Genomic DNA, 15180 nt, shown 5'->3' with positions numbered 1-15180 from the left:
TTAGTTTGTTGTTCTAGAATTTAGTGCGAGGGTGATATTCTTTTTCCACCATCATACAGCTGGAAGCCTGGAACAGTGATGGGATTTAAACAAGTCATATTGTTTCCTTAAAATTATTTTCCCTTGCCAGCATTTTATCTATATAGTTTATTCCCCCGATCCTCTTCTAGTGCCATGTTTTTACCATGTGAGGTGTTCTTCTATGCAAATAGATGAGAAAAACAATCTATTGATTGCTCCAGTTCTTTACGGTGCTTTTATGGTATACAATTTCGACTATCACTGATCCACTACTCATTCGCTATTGTTTTCCTTTACCAAAGAAATTATGGCAAGAAGGCCTCGACGACTTCAAAACTTGAACCTTGACGTTCAGGATGCAGCACCTGTGCAAGGGAATAATGCAGGCAATGAGCAGGTCAATGAGGACAGTTTACAGGGACCTCCAGAGATTGATAATGTTTTACCTGGGTTGCCCAAGCAACCTGCAAGGCCAATCAAGATGATCTGTAATTTCAACATATTTTGTCACAAACATATACCTTTTCATAATGATTTGGATTTAACGATCGTACAATATGTTTCACATGTTAGGGCCAAATGGAGAGGTGGGACAAATTCTAGGGGATTTCAGAGTTTCAAATTTGTTGCAGTCACGTGGAGGAAAGGTAATTGTGGGGACGGATGAAAATGGTGTTCCAAATGAAAGATCAACTTCTATTTTTGGTCAGTACCTTGGAGATCTAGCAATGAAACCAAGCTTTGCACCATTGCACATTGAAAGATGGGACAATAAACTATTTCGTGGCTATAAGCAGAGCATAATTAGAGATGTTGAGGTAAATTCCTGTTGACATTGTGATTTTCATGTTTGATACAGGTCTAAGTGCTAACAATAAGTTATTTTTGTTGAAGGACAAATTTGTTTATCCTGCTGAAACAATACAGCTTACAAGGGACTGGGTCCTACGAACTGTTAACAGTAGATGGCGATCATTCAAATCTAAGTTGAAGAAACAGTATTTCAATCCTCAAGAAAGATCCCTGGATGCAATCATGAAAGATACGCCAGAAAATGTCAATGAACATCAATGGAGTGCTCTTGTTGGAATATGGTGTGAAGAAAAGCACAAGGTCGGCCTCATTATCTACCACAAAGATATAGTTCCAATACATGATATATAAATATTACAGATTCTGTTTATTGTATTTGCAGCAATTATGTAGAACAAATTCTCGGTGTGCAAATGAACAGAAGAATGCACACACAACCGGAAGAAAAAGCCATGCCAGACTGAAAAAAGAGATGGTGATGCATGCTCTCTTGTACATTTTGTTATCTGACAACTCATGAGGTTCTTCTAAGTGACAAATTATTGGAATATCCAATTTACCTTGTTTTGCAGGAAGAACAAAAGAAGGGAAAGGTCCACAGGATTGAATTATGGGATAAAGCTCATATGAAAAAGGATGGCAGATATGCTAATGGCAATGTACAAATAATAATGGTACTTTTCCTTTCTTATGATTTGCATTGAATCTAAAATCAATTTTGTAATATTGATATACCTCTGAATATGCTCATTTCAACAGGATAAGTCTTTTGATGAACTAGCAAAACGGAAAGAGCAGAAAAATGGCAATATTTCAGCTGAAGATTATGATGAGGTGTTTGGTAATGTCATTGCTAAGGAGTCAAAACCACGTGGGTACTATGATAATAAGTATTGGAGCCAAGTAAAGGTCTCTCAAGGTCTAGCTTTTGTTGGGCAATATGCGAATGAAGTCAATCACTCTGAAATAAAAGGAGTGCAAAATAAGATGGAACACATGAGCGATAAGGTGGACTGCATACATGCTTTCTTGGAACGAATGTTTCCAAGAGAGTGTTGGGTAAATGAAATGGTGGCATCACAAAATGATGTAGTAAATGAAATGGTGGCACCACAAAATGATGTAGTAAGCACTTGGGCTTTTTCTTTCCTTTTATCATAGATGACTGAAACATATTGCTGCACTATGTGTCCTTGTTTCATGTCTTCTCTTTTTTTCAGGTTGAAAGAGTGTACGATAATGATATTCAGTGTGATTCTAATGGTAGTGATGAGCATCATTCTGACGACAACCTTGAAGAATCTAGTGCTAATGCTCAGCCTCCCAAAACTACAGTGCAGGTGATGCAGTGTTTATTTCTTTTATATTTTATTAACAGGTGTTGAATGTAAGATCTTGTTATTGTTTTGAAACTATGGTTAATTACAAGATGCAACCATCATGTCTGCAGAATAATGCTAAAGCTACTAAAACCAATGAGGGTTATGCCCATTTATCTTCACGACATGAGGGCATGATTGCAAAGGTATGTTACAAAACATTCTGCCATAGTATAGACAATGCCAATTATTTTGTTATATCATTTGTTATAAAAAGAATGCAATTGATCTTAACTTCAATTGCAGCGGGTGCATATTGAGAATCATAATCAAGGGAATAAGGGCTATGCAGGTTTAGCTTTACCACGTGAGTACCTAAAAAAATTAAGACAGGTATGTCCAAGCTATGACTTCAAATTACTTAATGTTGCAACACTGCTTCCTATAGACCGTATGACTGAGGTTACTTGAGCAAAGTTACCTATTGTTGATTAAAAATACTTGTATTACAGGGATCTCATAACAAAAAAGTAGCGGATCATAGCCGTCCAGTATCTGTATGTTTGTCTTTACTTTGTTATTATCTGAAATAAACATGGTTACTGTTCAGATATAATAGTACACAATTTCTTCCAATGGTAGGATCAAAAGCAAGTCTATTTGATGTCACTAAGGCACGAAAACAAACCTGTGGCCAAAGGAAACTTAGTGACCACTGATAGCACACATGTGGTTGGAGGAAACATGCTTGGGTATGAATACGTCGCTGTTGCTGTTCACATTGTTACTGACATTGGGGATGAGGATTTGCCTAGACCATATGACAATATTTGCACAGTAAGAGATGCCATAGGCTATGTTATTGCTTGGCCTCGATCACGTGTAAGTTTATCTCCATATTGATAATGTACATTCCAATTGTCGTAATTGCAAAAAACTTTTACTGATTTAAATGGGATCCACATGTTTTTAGGTGAAAAGACCTAGGGGTTCAGCGCCTAAACGTCCATAACAACTTGGTGAGACATTCTTCAATTGTTCCAACAAAGTTTGCTATGTTGATTTTTTTATTATCTTTCGAATGCCATCACCTCCTTTCTTTTTTTGAATATTATTTTGTAGACAAAACAAAGGGTTCTCACGACTGAAGATATGGAGATGCTTCAGCTAACCTACTACTTTCTATCTCAAGAAAACTTATGCATACCGAGGGATAGCTTCTAGATAGATTTATGCTACTTGATAGAAAAGTTCATGCAAACCTGTATTGAATTTGCACTGTGTATACACTTCTTTTTATGGATGTTTTATTGTATTTACTACTGCACTTGCCTGAATATATATTTGCTGCTTCTGCTAAGTGTAACAGCTTTATTTTCTTTGTTGATCCTTACATAAATATTTTACTACAAATCTCTATGTTTGTCAAATTTAATTTGTGCAAGAGGTCTCTCCGAGTTTTAACCAAAACCAGAGTGTGCTAATGTATCTATAAAATAGCATATATGTTTCTAAACAATCCAAAATACAAGAAGATATGTATATTGATGTATTTGTAAAAGCGTATCTATGTATCTTCATACAAAATAAAATGTCACTATACAGCGTGTCTACATACAGCGTGTCTACATCGGTAGATGCGTAATACAGCGTGTCTACATCTGTAGATGCGTAATGTAAATGTGTCTAGTAAAGCGTGTTTATATGTGTAGACATGCATCTAGCGTATTTATAAAGCGTCTTATTGTTTGTAGACACGCTTAATAAATCGTATCTACAAATCCTGACACGGTCCATACGGAGACGCTCCAGACACGCTTTACTGAAACGTATCTACACTATACTAGAGATGAATTAAAGCGTAGCTTAGAAGAAAATAAAGCGTATCTACAGGGGGTTATTGTTGTAGTGTATTGGCTCCTTAAGACCGCGGCTGGGCGCGGCTATCTTGTGGGCTACGCCCATCCTGTCCCGCCCTCCTAGCTATAAATTTGACCCTCCTTTTTTCCTTACCTAGGTCCTTATACTTTTGACCGCACCTACTCCCCCTCGCCTCATGCTCGCCTCATGCCCTCTGCCACCAGCCTGCCTTTCCCTCCTTCACCGTTAGTTTTTGGGATGATCTCTTCCCTGTTTCCCAGATGGCTCCGAAAAGGGCTCCCTCTTCGGAGGCTGACGCTTCGAAGATGAAAAAAACAAAGATAGAGCGTTCGACGACCCAGGAGCTCCCCTGGAGCCTGGTTGACAATGACCTTCTTGACATCATGGTGGAGCGAGGGCTCGTTTTGGGCTGGAGGCTTGTTTGCCCTCCCGGATCGGAGAGGGTCCCCACCCCGAAGCCTAACGAGGTGGTGGTGTTCATTGAGCAGTACGAGTGCGGGCTTCATTTCCCATGTTAAGACTTCCTCTCTGTCGTGTTGGCCCACTACAAGCTTGAGATCCAGCATATCTCCCCCAACTCCTTGGTGTGCCTCAGCACCTTTGACTAGGCCTTCCGGGTGGAAGGTGCTATCCCCTCTGCCCGTATCTTCGCCCACCTTCACACCGCCTCCGTCCGTTGAAAGTTTTATGTCTTCGGAGGCGTGAAGAAAGAGGTGTGCTATGGTTTGGTCTCGGGGTTGGAAGAAGACCTAGCCATAGTCCCGGCTAAGGCATACAAGGACCGCCGGGAGACCGCTTGGCTGTCCCGATGGTTATACCAGGAGGTCCCATCCTCTTCCCGAATGAGGTCCACCTGCCAAAAGCTGGAGTTCATATCCCTCCACTCCTTCACCATGGATGACAGCCTTCGCACTCGAATCGCATTTGTGGGGAGCATTACGAGACGTTTCGCGATGTGGCACCTTGCCGAGGAATTTCTCATGGCAGAGATTTGGCCCTTGGCCAGAGGATGGGAGTTTCTGCCAATCAGCGATAGCCGAACCCCCTCTGTAGTGGGTTGGGACCGTTAGGGGAATTCTTAATTTCGGAAGAGGTTTAAGTGGACCCTTCCCGATGAGTGCCACTCTTTTGTGCTCCGGGACTTGCTGTAGCTCTTCGCTGACCCCATAGTGCTCATCTCAGCAGACCTAACTTTGAAGGAGGTAGAGGAAAAAGCGATAGAGCTGCTGGGCCCCTACTTACTTTCGGAGCTCAAAGCTCGGGCCTCATTGGTGCTGGGTCTACGGGTGAACCAGATCCTCACCCTTTAGGGTATGGCGACTCCAGAACATCCTGCACCTCCGGAGAAGGCTCCGAAGGGGGAGAGGGGCTGCGGCCGAGGCACGAGCACGGCGTCGCGAGATCTGGCTGGGGGCATGGCTCCTTCCTCTCGCCGCATGGAAGGGGTGGCAGACGAAGAGGGGGAGTCAGACGATGAGGCTCACGCGGACGAGTCTCCCTGGAGCACTCCTTCTCCTAGACCTGCGGGGATGGATCCCCCGCTTCGGGCCGGCCCCCTTTGTTCTACTCCTCCGGCATCACACGTGGGCGGATCAGGCTCCACCTCCCACAGGCCCTGCCCTTCGTTCTAAGTCCCGGGCTTTGCCCCGAGTTCAGCAATGATGATAAGGAGGAGGAGATCCGTAAGCTGTTTGATTCCCCCATGCCGACTATGCTATCTCCGCTTCCTCAATGGATGGCTTAATGGGCGCTTTCACTGTCTCCTGCAAGGGATGTTGATCCGTCCATCGCAGAGGAGGAGAAGGCGATCGGCTCCGATGAGGAGACGGGCAGTGACGACGGGGAGGGAAGGAGGCCCATTCCTAAAGATGTTCCGACCCCCCACCCAGGTCGAGGGATGGGCTTGTTCTGCACACCATCCATGCAGGTTAAGGCAGGTTGTTCCAGAGGACCTGATGGGACACCTAGGTCCCCAAAAAAGGTTGGCCTCCATGGCGTCGGGGCTTTGGCTTCCCACCCTCCGGGCACTGACCCAGGACCTCCTGACCGAGGAGGTGCATGAGGCACTAGCTGCCTTAGGCGTGCAGGTATGGTCTTCTACCGCCTCTTGTCTCCTCGGTGCTCATCCCCCCGCTTTTCCTTACCTCCTCGGATATACGCTCCTTTGAGGTGGCTGTGTTGGTGTAGGCGGTCTCCGCGCCTCCTCCGCTTCCCAAGAGAGTGCCGCTGAGACTCGTGTGCAGGAGTTGGAGGTAGCACTTGCAAAGGCCCATGAGGTGAAGAAGAAGGCCATGGAGAAGGCTGTGTTAGCCGAGGCGGCTCGAGACGCGGCCCTCCGGGACTTGGCCGTAGAGAATTCCGCACGGGAGGAGGCGGACTGGAGAGCAGCGGCGGTCTTGGAGTAGCTTCACCAAGGGGCTCTAGGGGCCTGGTCTACTGTGAAGGAGATGAGCGAGTCTCTCCCCTCGATCAGCGTCGACGTCGATCCTCCGTTGCACGATCGGGGGGACCTCGCGGAGAGCATCGGCTGGCTCCCCCCCCCCCCCCGGAATCAAGAGCATCGTCCTCGAAGCCACCAGTTTCGCCAATGTTTGCACCCAGACCTCTTGGCGGGTGGCCCTCCTAGCGATCCACAAAGCCGAATGCGACCATTTCTAGGCCACGAAGGAAAGGATTCGGGACCTGCCCGATGATGCGGCGGCCTTCCTCGAGTAGATCTGGGCCGTGAAGTCCCTGTCGAAGGCCCTCGGGGAGTACTAGCTGAGCTATGGGAGCGGACTGGCCCGCATCCTTGCCGTTATGGAGGCCCAGGCCGTTTCCATGGCCGACGTGGGGGTGAGCCCCGGCCGATCTAAGGGTGCGACAGGGAATGAGGGCCTTCGGAGCGATCCCCAGGTTTGAACTCTTCCCTAGCGAGCCCCTTGGTGCCCAAGACTTCCTCCGGGTGTTAGTTTTTGTTAGCCTGAGCTTCTTTTGATGGTTTTCCTTAGCTTTTGTGTGGGTTCCCGCTTTATAAAAATTATCGGAATGTAACTAGCCCTCCGGCCCGGCACCCTTTCGGGGCTAATGAATGAAAGAAAGTTGGTGTCTTCCTTACCATTATTCTTCATGACTTTGTTGTCTAGCCACCGAGGCTTTATCAAAAGGTTCTCGCCATGAGGTTGCTTCCCCCCGAGAAAAACCACACTCCAAGAAAGGATTCCCCGGTCGTTCAGAAATTCAAGCTGCATCCATTCCGAAAGTTTTCTCGGAATCTTTCCTTTACCGTGGGGTGTTGGTTAGGGGCTCCTTCTTGCGGGACTGGTTAGAGTAGTTGGAGAGGAATCCATTTCAACCCGATCGCCAACATGACCCTGAAGAAGACTTTTCCAAATTTGTCGAAGAATGCAGCCGCCTTTCGGACCAGCTGAAGCCTGACTCTGAAGAAGACTTTTCTGAATTTGTCGAAGAATGCGGCCGCCTTTCGGACCACCTGAAGCCTGACTGGCTTCCATGCTTATGCCCCCCTTCGGGGGGCCTAGATTCTTCTGGATCTATTCCCGCAGCTTCCCCGGTGAGAGATGCTAGACGGGGTGCGTCTGTTAGTAGGGGCCCTGACAGGGCCTCATCGTCCCCTTTGTTAAGAGGGGAGAGTTCTTCTACCGGGTATTCTTCCGATCGGGAGGTGTAATTCTTTTCCCTTCTTACTATGATCAATAAAGAATAGCTATGTATATTTTCTACCTTGCAAAACTCGGCTCCCTTCCGGGTCTATGTTGTGTTCCGGTGTGGAGCTCAGAGTGGGGGTGTGTCCCCCCACTCCTCCCCCTTCCTTAGAGCTGGGAGGAAGCCGAAAACACGTAATTTGCCCTTATACAACGGTTACCTTACAAATGCTATTCCTGTCTAGGCTAGGCGCGGTTATTCCATTTTGGAGGGGCCTCGAACAGGTCGTCGTTCCGCAGAGGAGAAGGGTAAATAGGAGGCAATCGTGTCATCTTTGTCATCGTCATCCGCTACCGACTGGTCATAACAGGATCTTACCGAGAGCAATCCCCAGGTGGAATTAGATGCTGCATTGGCGAGACGCCATGCTGCAAAAGAAATCCTAGGTGGCGAAGCGTCCTCAAAAGCCGTTGATGCCGCTGCTTCCCAGAGGGCTGCTTGGGCCTCCTTTTCTGATCGGCGAGTCTTCTACCACGTCGACGCGTCGGCCGACCGGCCATCATCCTCCCAGGGGCCGGTCTATGCTGCGTTCGGGGGGGGCGCGCCTGTGGCCATGCTTGACACAACTTCTTAGACTACCTAAACCGTGGAGATCTAGGTTAGGTGAGTTTTGTGCGTGACGCGGCTCGTAATCCGTAAATGTCTATACTATTAATTTGAAAATTCACCCTGAAGCGGCAGCTCCGTGCGCTCGTGGTTGGCTATTGTTTTTTTTTGTTTTTTGCTTCCTGGGAGGGCAGCGTCTGCGATTGGAGAAGGATCTCGTTTCACCGAAAGGCATCGTTGTCGGTCGAAATTTGCGTGTGGTAGCGTGGCAGTAGGCGAATAACGTTGTTTTTGGAAACGATCAAGCGTGCGGTGCTACGCTAGCACTAGAGGGCCTCAGCCCTTAGCCACTTCGTGCGATTCGTCGAAAAGCATTGCTTCCGAAAACGAGCGAGAATGTGGTGTTACGCTGGCGCGGGAGGGTGTCAGCCCTTAGCCGCTTCGTGCGACTCATTGGAAGGCGTCGCTTTCAGAAATGAGCGGGCGTAAGGTGCTATGCTGGTGCTCAAGGGCCTCAGCCCTTAGCCACTCCATGCGACTCATCGGAAAGCATCGCTTATGGAAAACAAGCAGGCATTCGGTGCTACACTGGCGCTCGAGGGCCTTACTCCTTAGCCGCTCCGTGTGACTCGTCGGAAAGCATCGCTTTCGCAACACGAGCTCGCGTTCGGTGCTATGCCAGCGCTTGAGGGCCTCAACACTTAGCCGCTCTGTGCGACTTGTCGAAAAGCATCACTTCCAAAAAATGAGCGGGTGTTCAGTGCTACGCTGGCGCTCAAGGGCCTCAGTCCTTAGCCTCTCTATGCAACTCGTTGGAAAGCATCTCTTTCAAAACCAAGGCATCACTTCTAGAGAGGAATGGCAAGGATGAGCCAAAGAAAGTATTCCCAATACTTGGGAGCGGCACAGTAGAGCTGGTATGTGTTGGTGGCTCAAGGAAGCCTAGCGGTGAGCCAAAAGACGCTGCTAGTAGCTAGATGATAGGACATGTTGTGCTACCCATGCAGCCTTGCCGAGGCGAAAGGGTCGGAAAGAAACATAATGAAGAGAAAAAATTAGGGAAAAATAGAAGACAAACTATGAACGTCATGCTCCTCCCATGAGGCCATCGTCATGGGACCCCTTATGGATAGTAACAGATGAGGAGGTCTGCATTCCATGAGTGTGGGTCTTCTTCACCGTCCGAGGAGATCAGACGGTAACTCCCTGGCCGATTGCTCGGGGTGACGATGAAGGGCCCTTCCCACTTGCTCTTGAACTTGCCCATGGTCTCGGAGTTCCTGCGATGGTGTAGCACCAGGTTCCTTGCCACAAAGGCTTGATCCCATGTCTTCTTCTTTCCTCCATGAGCTCTTAGGAGACCGCCTCCTCTTCAGCTTCCGCCTGGTGTGTGACCCGGAAGGAGTTGCGGGATGCTTCCTCCGGGGTCATGACGTCTTCTCCGAACAGGAGCCGAAAGGGGGTGAAACCAGTGGGTCGCGTTGCGGAAGTGTGGTGAGCCCATAAGATATTCGGGAGCTCGTTGGCCCACACCCTATTGGGTTCCCTAAAGATGCACTTGCTCAACGCCACAAAGATGCTTCCGTACGCCCCGTTGGACTGTGGGTGGTACACTAAGGCGAAACAAACATTAGTGCCCAACTCCTCACAGTATTGACGGCAGTGCTCGGAGTCAAACTGCTTCCCGTTGTCGATAATGACCTCCTAGGGGACGCCGAAAACGGCGTACAATGTTCTTCAAGAAGAACTTTATGATGTTGGCGGACTTGATTGTAGTGACAGGCTCCGCCTCAACCCACTTGGAGAAGTACTTGACGGCCACCACCACGAAGCGGAAGGCCCCCGAGGCCGTAGGAAGGGGCCCGACGATGTCGATGCCCTATCAGTCCAGTGGCCAAACGGGAGCTAACGGCTGGAGCTGAGTGGCTGGGAGGCGGCTCATCTTGCTCATTCTTTGGCATCTGTCACACCACTTGACTATTTCCTGGGCATCGCGGAGTGCAAAACATCATCTGGGTGACGCTCGTGTCGCAGGTTTCTATCTTGTTGCTCTTCTTCATCATCCTCTTTTCCAGCGATGAGAGCAAAAAGTTCTCTTTCCAGAGAATAGCTTCTCGAGCTTGAAGTGATGACCTCCGCCTTCTTCGTAGACGGGCGATAGAGGAGCTCCTTTCTAATTGGATCTGAAAAGACTGCGCGAGTTTTGCAGAAAACGCGGCAGCCAAGTTCCTCAGACCAAAAGGGGCGAGGGAAGGACCCTACGCCGACCTTGTTGGGCGTAACGCCACCTCGGAGAGGTTGATGCACTTAGCGATGGTGTTGCTGATGCGATCTAGCCCTGCGATCAGGTTGGAGGGCATGGGTGGGCGGGTGGCCGCAAAGATGTTGGGAATCCTCTCGGAGAGAGAGAGAGAGAGAGAGAGAGAGAGAGAGATCGCCAACTTGCTGGGCAAGCGGCGTGATGATCCTCGGGTGAAGACATTTCTCTGTCGAACTAGATCCGACAGATGCTGAGCTGGCGATGGACGCCGAGTCGATGAAGGAGGCGGTGGAGTCGAAGCCCACCGACATGCTCCTAAAGTGGAGCTAGATCGAATTGGCAAGGAAGTCCTTCATGCTCTCATGAAAAATGACGTCAGGGCATGATGCCATCGAGCTCGCTGGGGAGGATCTCACAATCTCCCCTACCTGGCGCGCCAACTATCAGATTTAGTAGCCCGGCAGTCCACCAAGGGGTTACCCAAGTGGTTGATTTGTAGACAGGGAGGATTGCGAGACCAAGAACTCGAAGGTAATCGCAAGAACACAAAGGTTTAGACAGGTTCGGGCTTTCGGAGAGTAATACACTGCGTCCTGTGTTTTGCTGGACTGTATTGCTGGTATGGTATGTCGAGGGTTAACATGCTCTCGGGAGGCACCCTTGGCCACCTTATATAAGCTGACGACCTAGGGTTACAAGTCAGTTTGAATCTAGTCTAATTAGTTGTTACATGGAAAGCAATCTGAGTCAGGTTACAACAAGTATCCCGCAATATCTGGGCTGATTTGAATCGCCCAGCCTTCTTAACTTTTGCTCCAAGTATCTTCACATCCTTAGCCCGTACATTCTGATCGGTGGGGACCCATGGGGTACCCATATCTCTCAGCGATAAGGTGTGAATCGTTGTCGTTGGCGAGAGCAGGTGGCTTCATGTTCGACTAGTAGACGAATCTGCCTTGGGGAGTCGATGTAATCACCAGGTCCTATTGCAGACCTGATAAAGGGGTCTCCTCGTCCGAGTCTGAGTAGTAGTCAATATCCTCGATCATATCCATATCGGATTATGATCTGGACAGGGCAGCCTGATGAATAAAACAAATAGTGGCCACGTTGCAGAGTCCGAACGGAAATTAACTCGGGTAGTAGTCCAATTTGCACAACGGCTTATACACCAGCTCGTGAAAGTTAATCCGACTGGTGGGAGAAGTCGGATTGTACTCGGACTTTTTCTCCCAGCCTCTGACTAAGTCAAAAATTGAAAATTCGTTGAAATTGTCGACGAGATCCTCCAGAGCTTCTTGGTTTGCTGCTTCTTCTCTGGGGTTGACGCAATGTGGCGGTGGAAATTTCCAGCGTTGTCTGCGACACAAATACAGGAGCCGAGGATGAACGTCGCGCATACTTCGAACACGATAATTGGCTTGATGATGACTTGTGCCATCGAGTTCGCCAGTGGATTCTCAGTGAGAGCCCCTACCTGGCGCGCCAGCTGTCGGTGTTTAGACCGGCAATCTACTGAGGGGGGTGCTCAAGGTAGTGTTTTGGTTAGTGGGGCTCATCGAGATCAGGAACTTAAAGGTAAACGCAGACACAATTTAGACAGGTTCGGGCTGCTAGATTGCGTAATATCCTATGTCATGTGTGTTGGTTGGATTGAATTTCTTTGGAGAGGGTCCCTGCCTCGCCTTATATTAACAGGGGCAGGGTTATAGGTTGGTTGATTTACAAGAATAGTAGTCAGATTTGACTAGGCGAGTCCTACTCTGATTGCTACGAGTACTTTTCCTAATTCTCGACTAGTTCTTGCCTTGCCACATAGACTACGCCGTCCTACGCCATAGCCTCCATGTTAGATACGTCTCAGTGTCCAGCCATGTATTTAGGACTGTCCAAACCTTCTGGTGGACCCATAGATGTATGTACGACTACAACCGCTCCCACCGGTGACCTAGCAATCCCCAACCCTAACCCCTAACCCCGCGGCCCATCTTCGGTGATCTCCTGCAGCAAGGACGCCGTTCGCTGCTACTAATAACAACGTGCCCGCGCCATCTAAGGTTTTTGGATGAAATATCTAGGTGTTGTTTCGCTTTTCCTACGAGCCATGTGCCCCATGTGTATATGATCTCACTTGTTGGGATTCAATATAATGGTGCCCCAAGCGCACAATATAGCTTTCTCGCACACATGATACAATATTGATGACCATAAATTTAAAGTTTCTGCAAATTAAAATTTAGTTAGGATTGTGTTTAGAAGATCATGGCAGTATATCTTATCTAAAATATCACTCTGTTCAACTTTTTTTTTGGCCGGTAAGGATTTCAATTATCAAGTGAACGCCCGTTTTCCGTACGCGTTGAACCCATCGTCCTGTCATGGAGCTAGCTGAGTTTCCCCCTCTAGAGGCTATAGCCGTTGCTATCACTTACACGCCGACCAGGCATATGCCGAGCCCCACACGCTCATCTATCATCGACCAGTGAAATCTCGTAACGGTGTTGCAAAAGCAATGTACGTCCTGTTTATACACGCGGCCCGCAGCTGCCTGCAGGGCGCACTAGTCTATCTCTGCAGGGTTTCGCATTTTCAGGTGTGGTCATCCCTTTCATTCGTGAGCTCATCGATCGGCACGAATACACGCAAATGATGTACTATATATGATGTACGTAGTGGAAGGTGTAAAGTCCCATCGTCTTTTTCGTTTCCCTCTCATGGTGATGGGGCGGCGACTCGACGGGACGTCGCGCGCTTGCCCCATCATGCTCATCGGCACGCGCTGTCGGCCGCCCATTGCCTTTGACGGTGCTTCAAGGCTCATCGATCCATCCATCCATCCATCGCCCTGCCCAGCATCGATTTTCAGGCGACAGATCGCGGGTGGATCGGAAACGTATATACCCCGTTCCGGTTCCAACGTCGCCGATCTCGTGGCGCTGACAACGAGAGATCGGTGTGTGAGATCCATCGATCGTTTTCGCCCGGCGGCTGGGGCCCGCCACCACCGCCGGTGGACGGGCGGCCGGCACGGCACGGCACCGGCGGCGGGCCAACCAAGCCCTGCACCTACGCGCGCGCGCGGGAGCTCGATTTCCCGCGCGGATCGAGATGGCCACACGCACGCACGCATGCACGCGCGCCACCAACCGCCAGTTACGCTGCGTGGTCGTCGTCGTCCATGGTGGCACTGCCGCACGCGCCTGCCCGCAGCGTCAGACCGCGACTCCAGGCGGCTGATTGGCGGGCCCGGCCGGCCGCCGCGCATCGATGGCTATGCTGCCGTGCGTGTCCCGGCGGCCGCGCGCGATGATGCGCCCGTGCCCACACGGCCGGGGACTCTGGAGAATCTCAGGGGCGATCGATCAGGGCAGGGCAGTCCGGCCGCGGCCGGGCTAGGCCGCTGTCTTTCCGGCCAACTGCTTTTGAGCCGCGCGCTCTGCTGTGCGGCAGCAGTAGTACTAGCAGTGTTGTGTGCGCGTCTTCTGATCGGTAGCTACCTTTAGCTGCTGCCTGCTGCAGATTTGCATGGTCTGGTCAACAACTCTCCAATAATCATTCATTCAATTCGCGCTGCTGATCGGTTGCACGACCAACCTTTTAACTGCTTGGTGCTGCTTCGATTCTACAGGTACCTGATCACATTTGCTTCAGCTCAGAAGAGGTAAGCTCGAATTAGTATTATTTTTCATAAAAAGGAGCGACGAACAATCAGCGGAATATTAAATGAATAATATACATCGATCGTGATCGTTCGGTACAGAGGAGATATATGCTTTCAGCTAGCCCAGCGGAATTATTCGGGAGACCTTAAAAAGCTTCTACTGATTAAAATGATATCATATATCAAAGTGAAGATCACACGGAACTGATCTGCTTTACGTCCCATTATGTTTCCTCCTTTGTATATGCGTATCGCACGCCCATAAATGCAAGGGAATGTACTTTAATCTTGCTCTCTGATTATCCTAGCTATACACTCGTGCAAAAATTGCATGAGAAAGCAATGATACAATTATACAAAACAGAGCATATAGCATTACCACTCACCAGTATATGCAAGTTTGTTTTCACCGTGTTCCTGATTTTCTTGTGCAGTAGAAGACCCTCCACTCTATCTGATGACTTCAGGGTGACGGGTGCATGACATGGCAACCAAGTAGTATTTCCGTTAAAATATGGGCGCGTACCAAGGTCTCAAGCTAGGATTTAGACTAATGATCACAAGCGCCGACAGGTGACTGCCGATGGGGAACAAAAAGAGATGGACAAATGCGATAGGCTCTAGCTGCCTACAAGCTAGCGTACACCACCCTACGTAGGGTCGTCGTACGACGTACACCCACACAATGACTCTTTTTCAGGGAGGTAAACTCACCATATGAATAATCAACTGTGTTTATCTTGTTTACCACCTTTTTATTTCTGTTCATAAATGTACAATATTTTTTATTGCAATTTTTTTAATAAGAATGAAAAAATGTACAGTATTTTGATTGCAATTTTTTAATGAGAATGACAAAATATTAATCCTATGTGAGTATTTTTCCTGACAAATCCAATGGTATGAGCATATAATCGATCTAAACAGTTTCTCTTAAATATTACTCAAAGATAAATAATATGTCTGATTTTGTT

General features: G+C 48.5%; 1 protein-coding gene across 1 annotated transcript; it reads left to right on the top strand.

Moving 5' to 3' along the window:
- The first annotated feature begins 572 nt into the window (after positions 1-572).
- On the top strand, positions 573-3165 carry LOC117853857 (uncharacterized). Its single transcript, XM_072291342.1, has 11 exons — positions 573-839; positions 916-1134; positions 1217-1309; positions 1407-1508; positions 1594-1959; positions 2055-2174; positions 2285-2359; positions 2460-2546; positions 2666-2710; positions 2796-3035; positions 3127-3165. Exons 1-11 carry the CDS (start codon positions 579-581, stop codon positions 3163-3165), a joined length of 1647 nt encoding a protein of 548 aa, XP_072147443.1. The 5' UTR covers positions 573-578.
- Positions 3166-15180: the final 12015 nt, after the last annotated feature.

The sequence above is a fragment of the Setaria viridis genome, chromosome 1 (genome assembly GCF_005286985.2).
Source record: "Setaria viridis chromosome 1, Setaria_viridis_v4.0, whole genome shotgun sequence".
Classification (NCBI taxonomy): domain Eukaryota; kingdom Viridiplantae; phylum Streptophyta; class Magnoliopsida; order Poales; family Poaceae; genus Setaria; species Setaria viridis.
The sequence above is the reverse complement of the archived record's forward strand: the minus strand, read 5'-3'. Positions and strand labels throughout refer to the sequence as shown.

Coding starts and splice junctions, on each gene's coding strand:
- LOC117853857 (XM_072291342.1), top strand. CDS start 579: ATGTTTCACATGTTAGGGCCAAATGGAGAGGTGGGACAAATTCTAGGG. Junction 1,135..1,216: donor GGTGTGAAGAAAAGCACAAG/GTCGGCCTCATT, acceptor TTGTATTTGCAG/CAATTATGTAGAACAAATTC. Junction 2,711..2,795: donor ATCATAGCCGTCCAGTATCT/GTATGTTTGTCT, acceptor TTCCAATGGTAG/GATCAAAAGCAAGTCTATTT.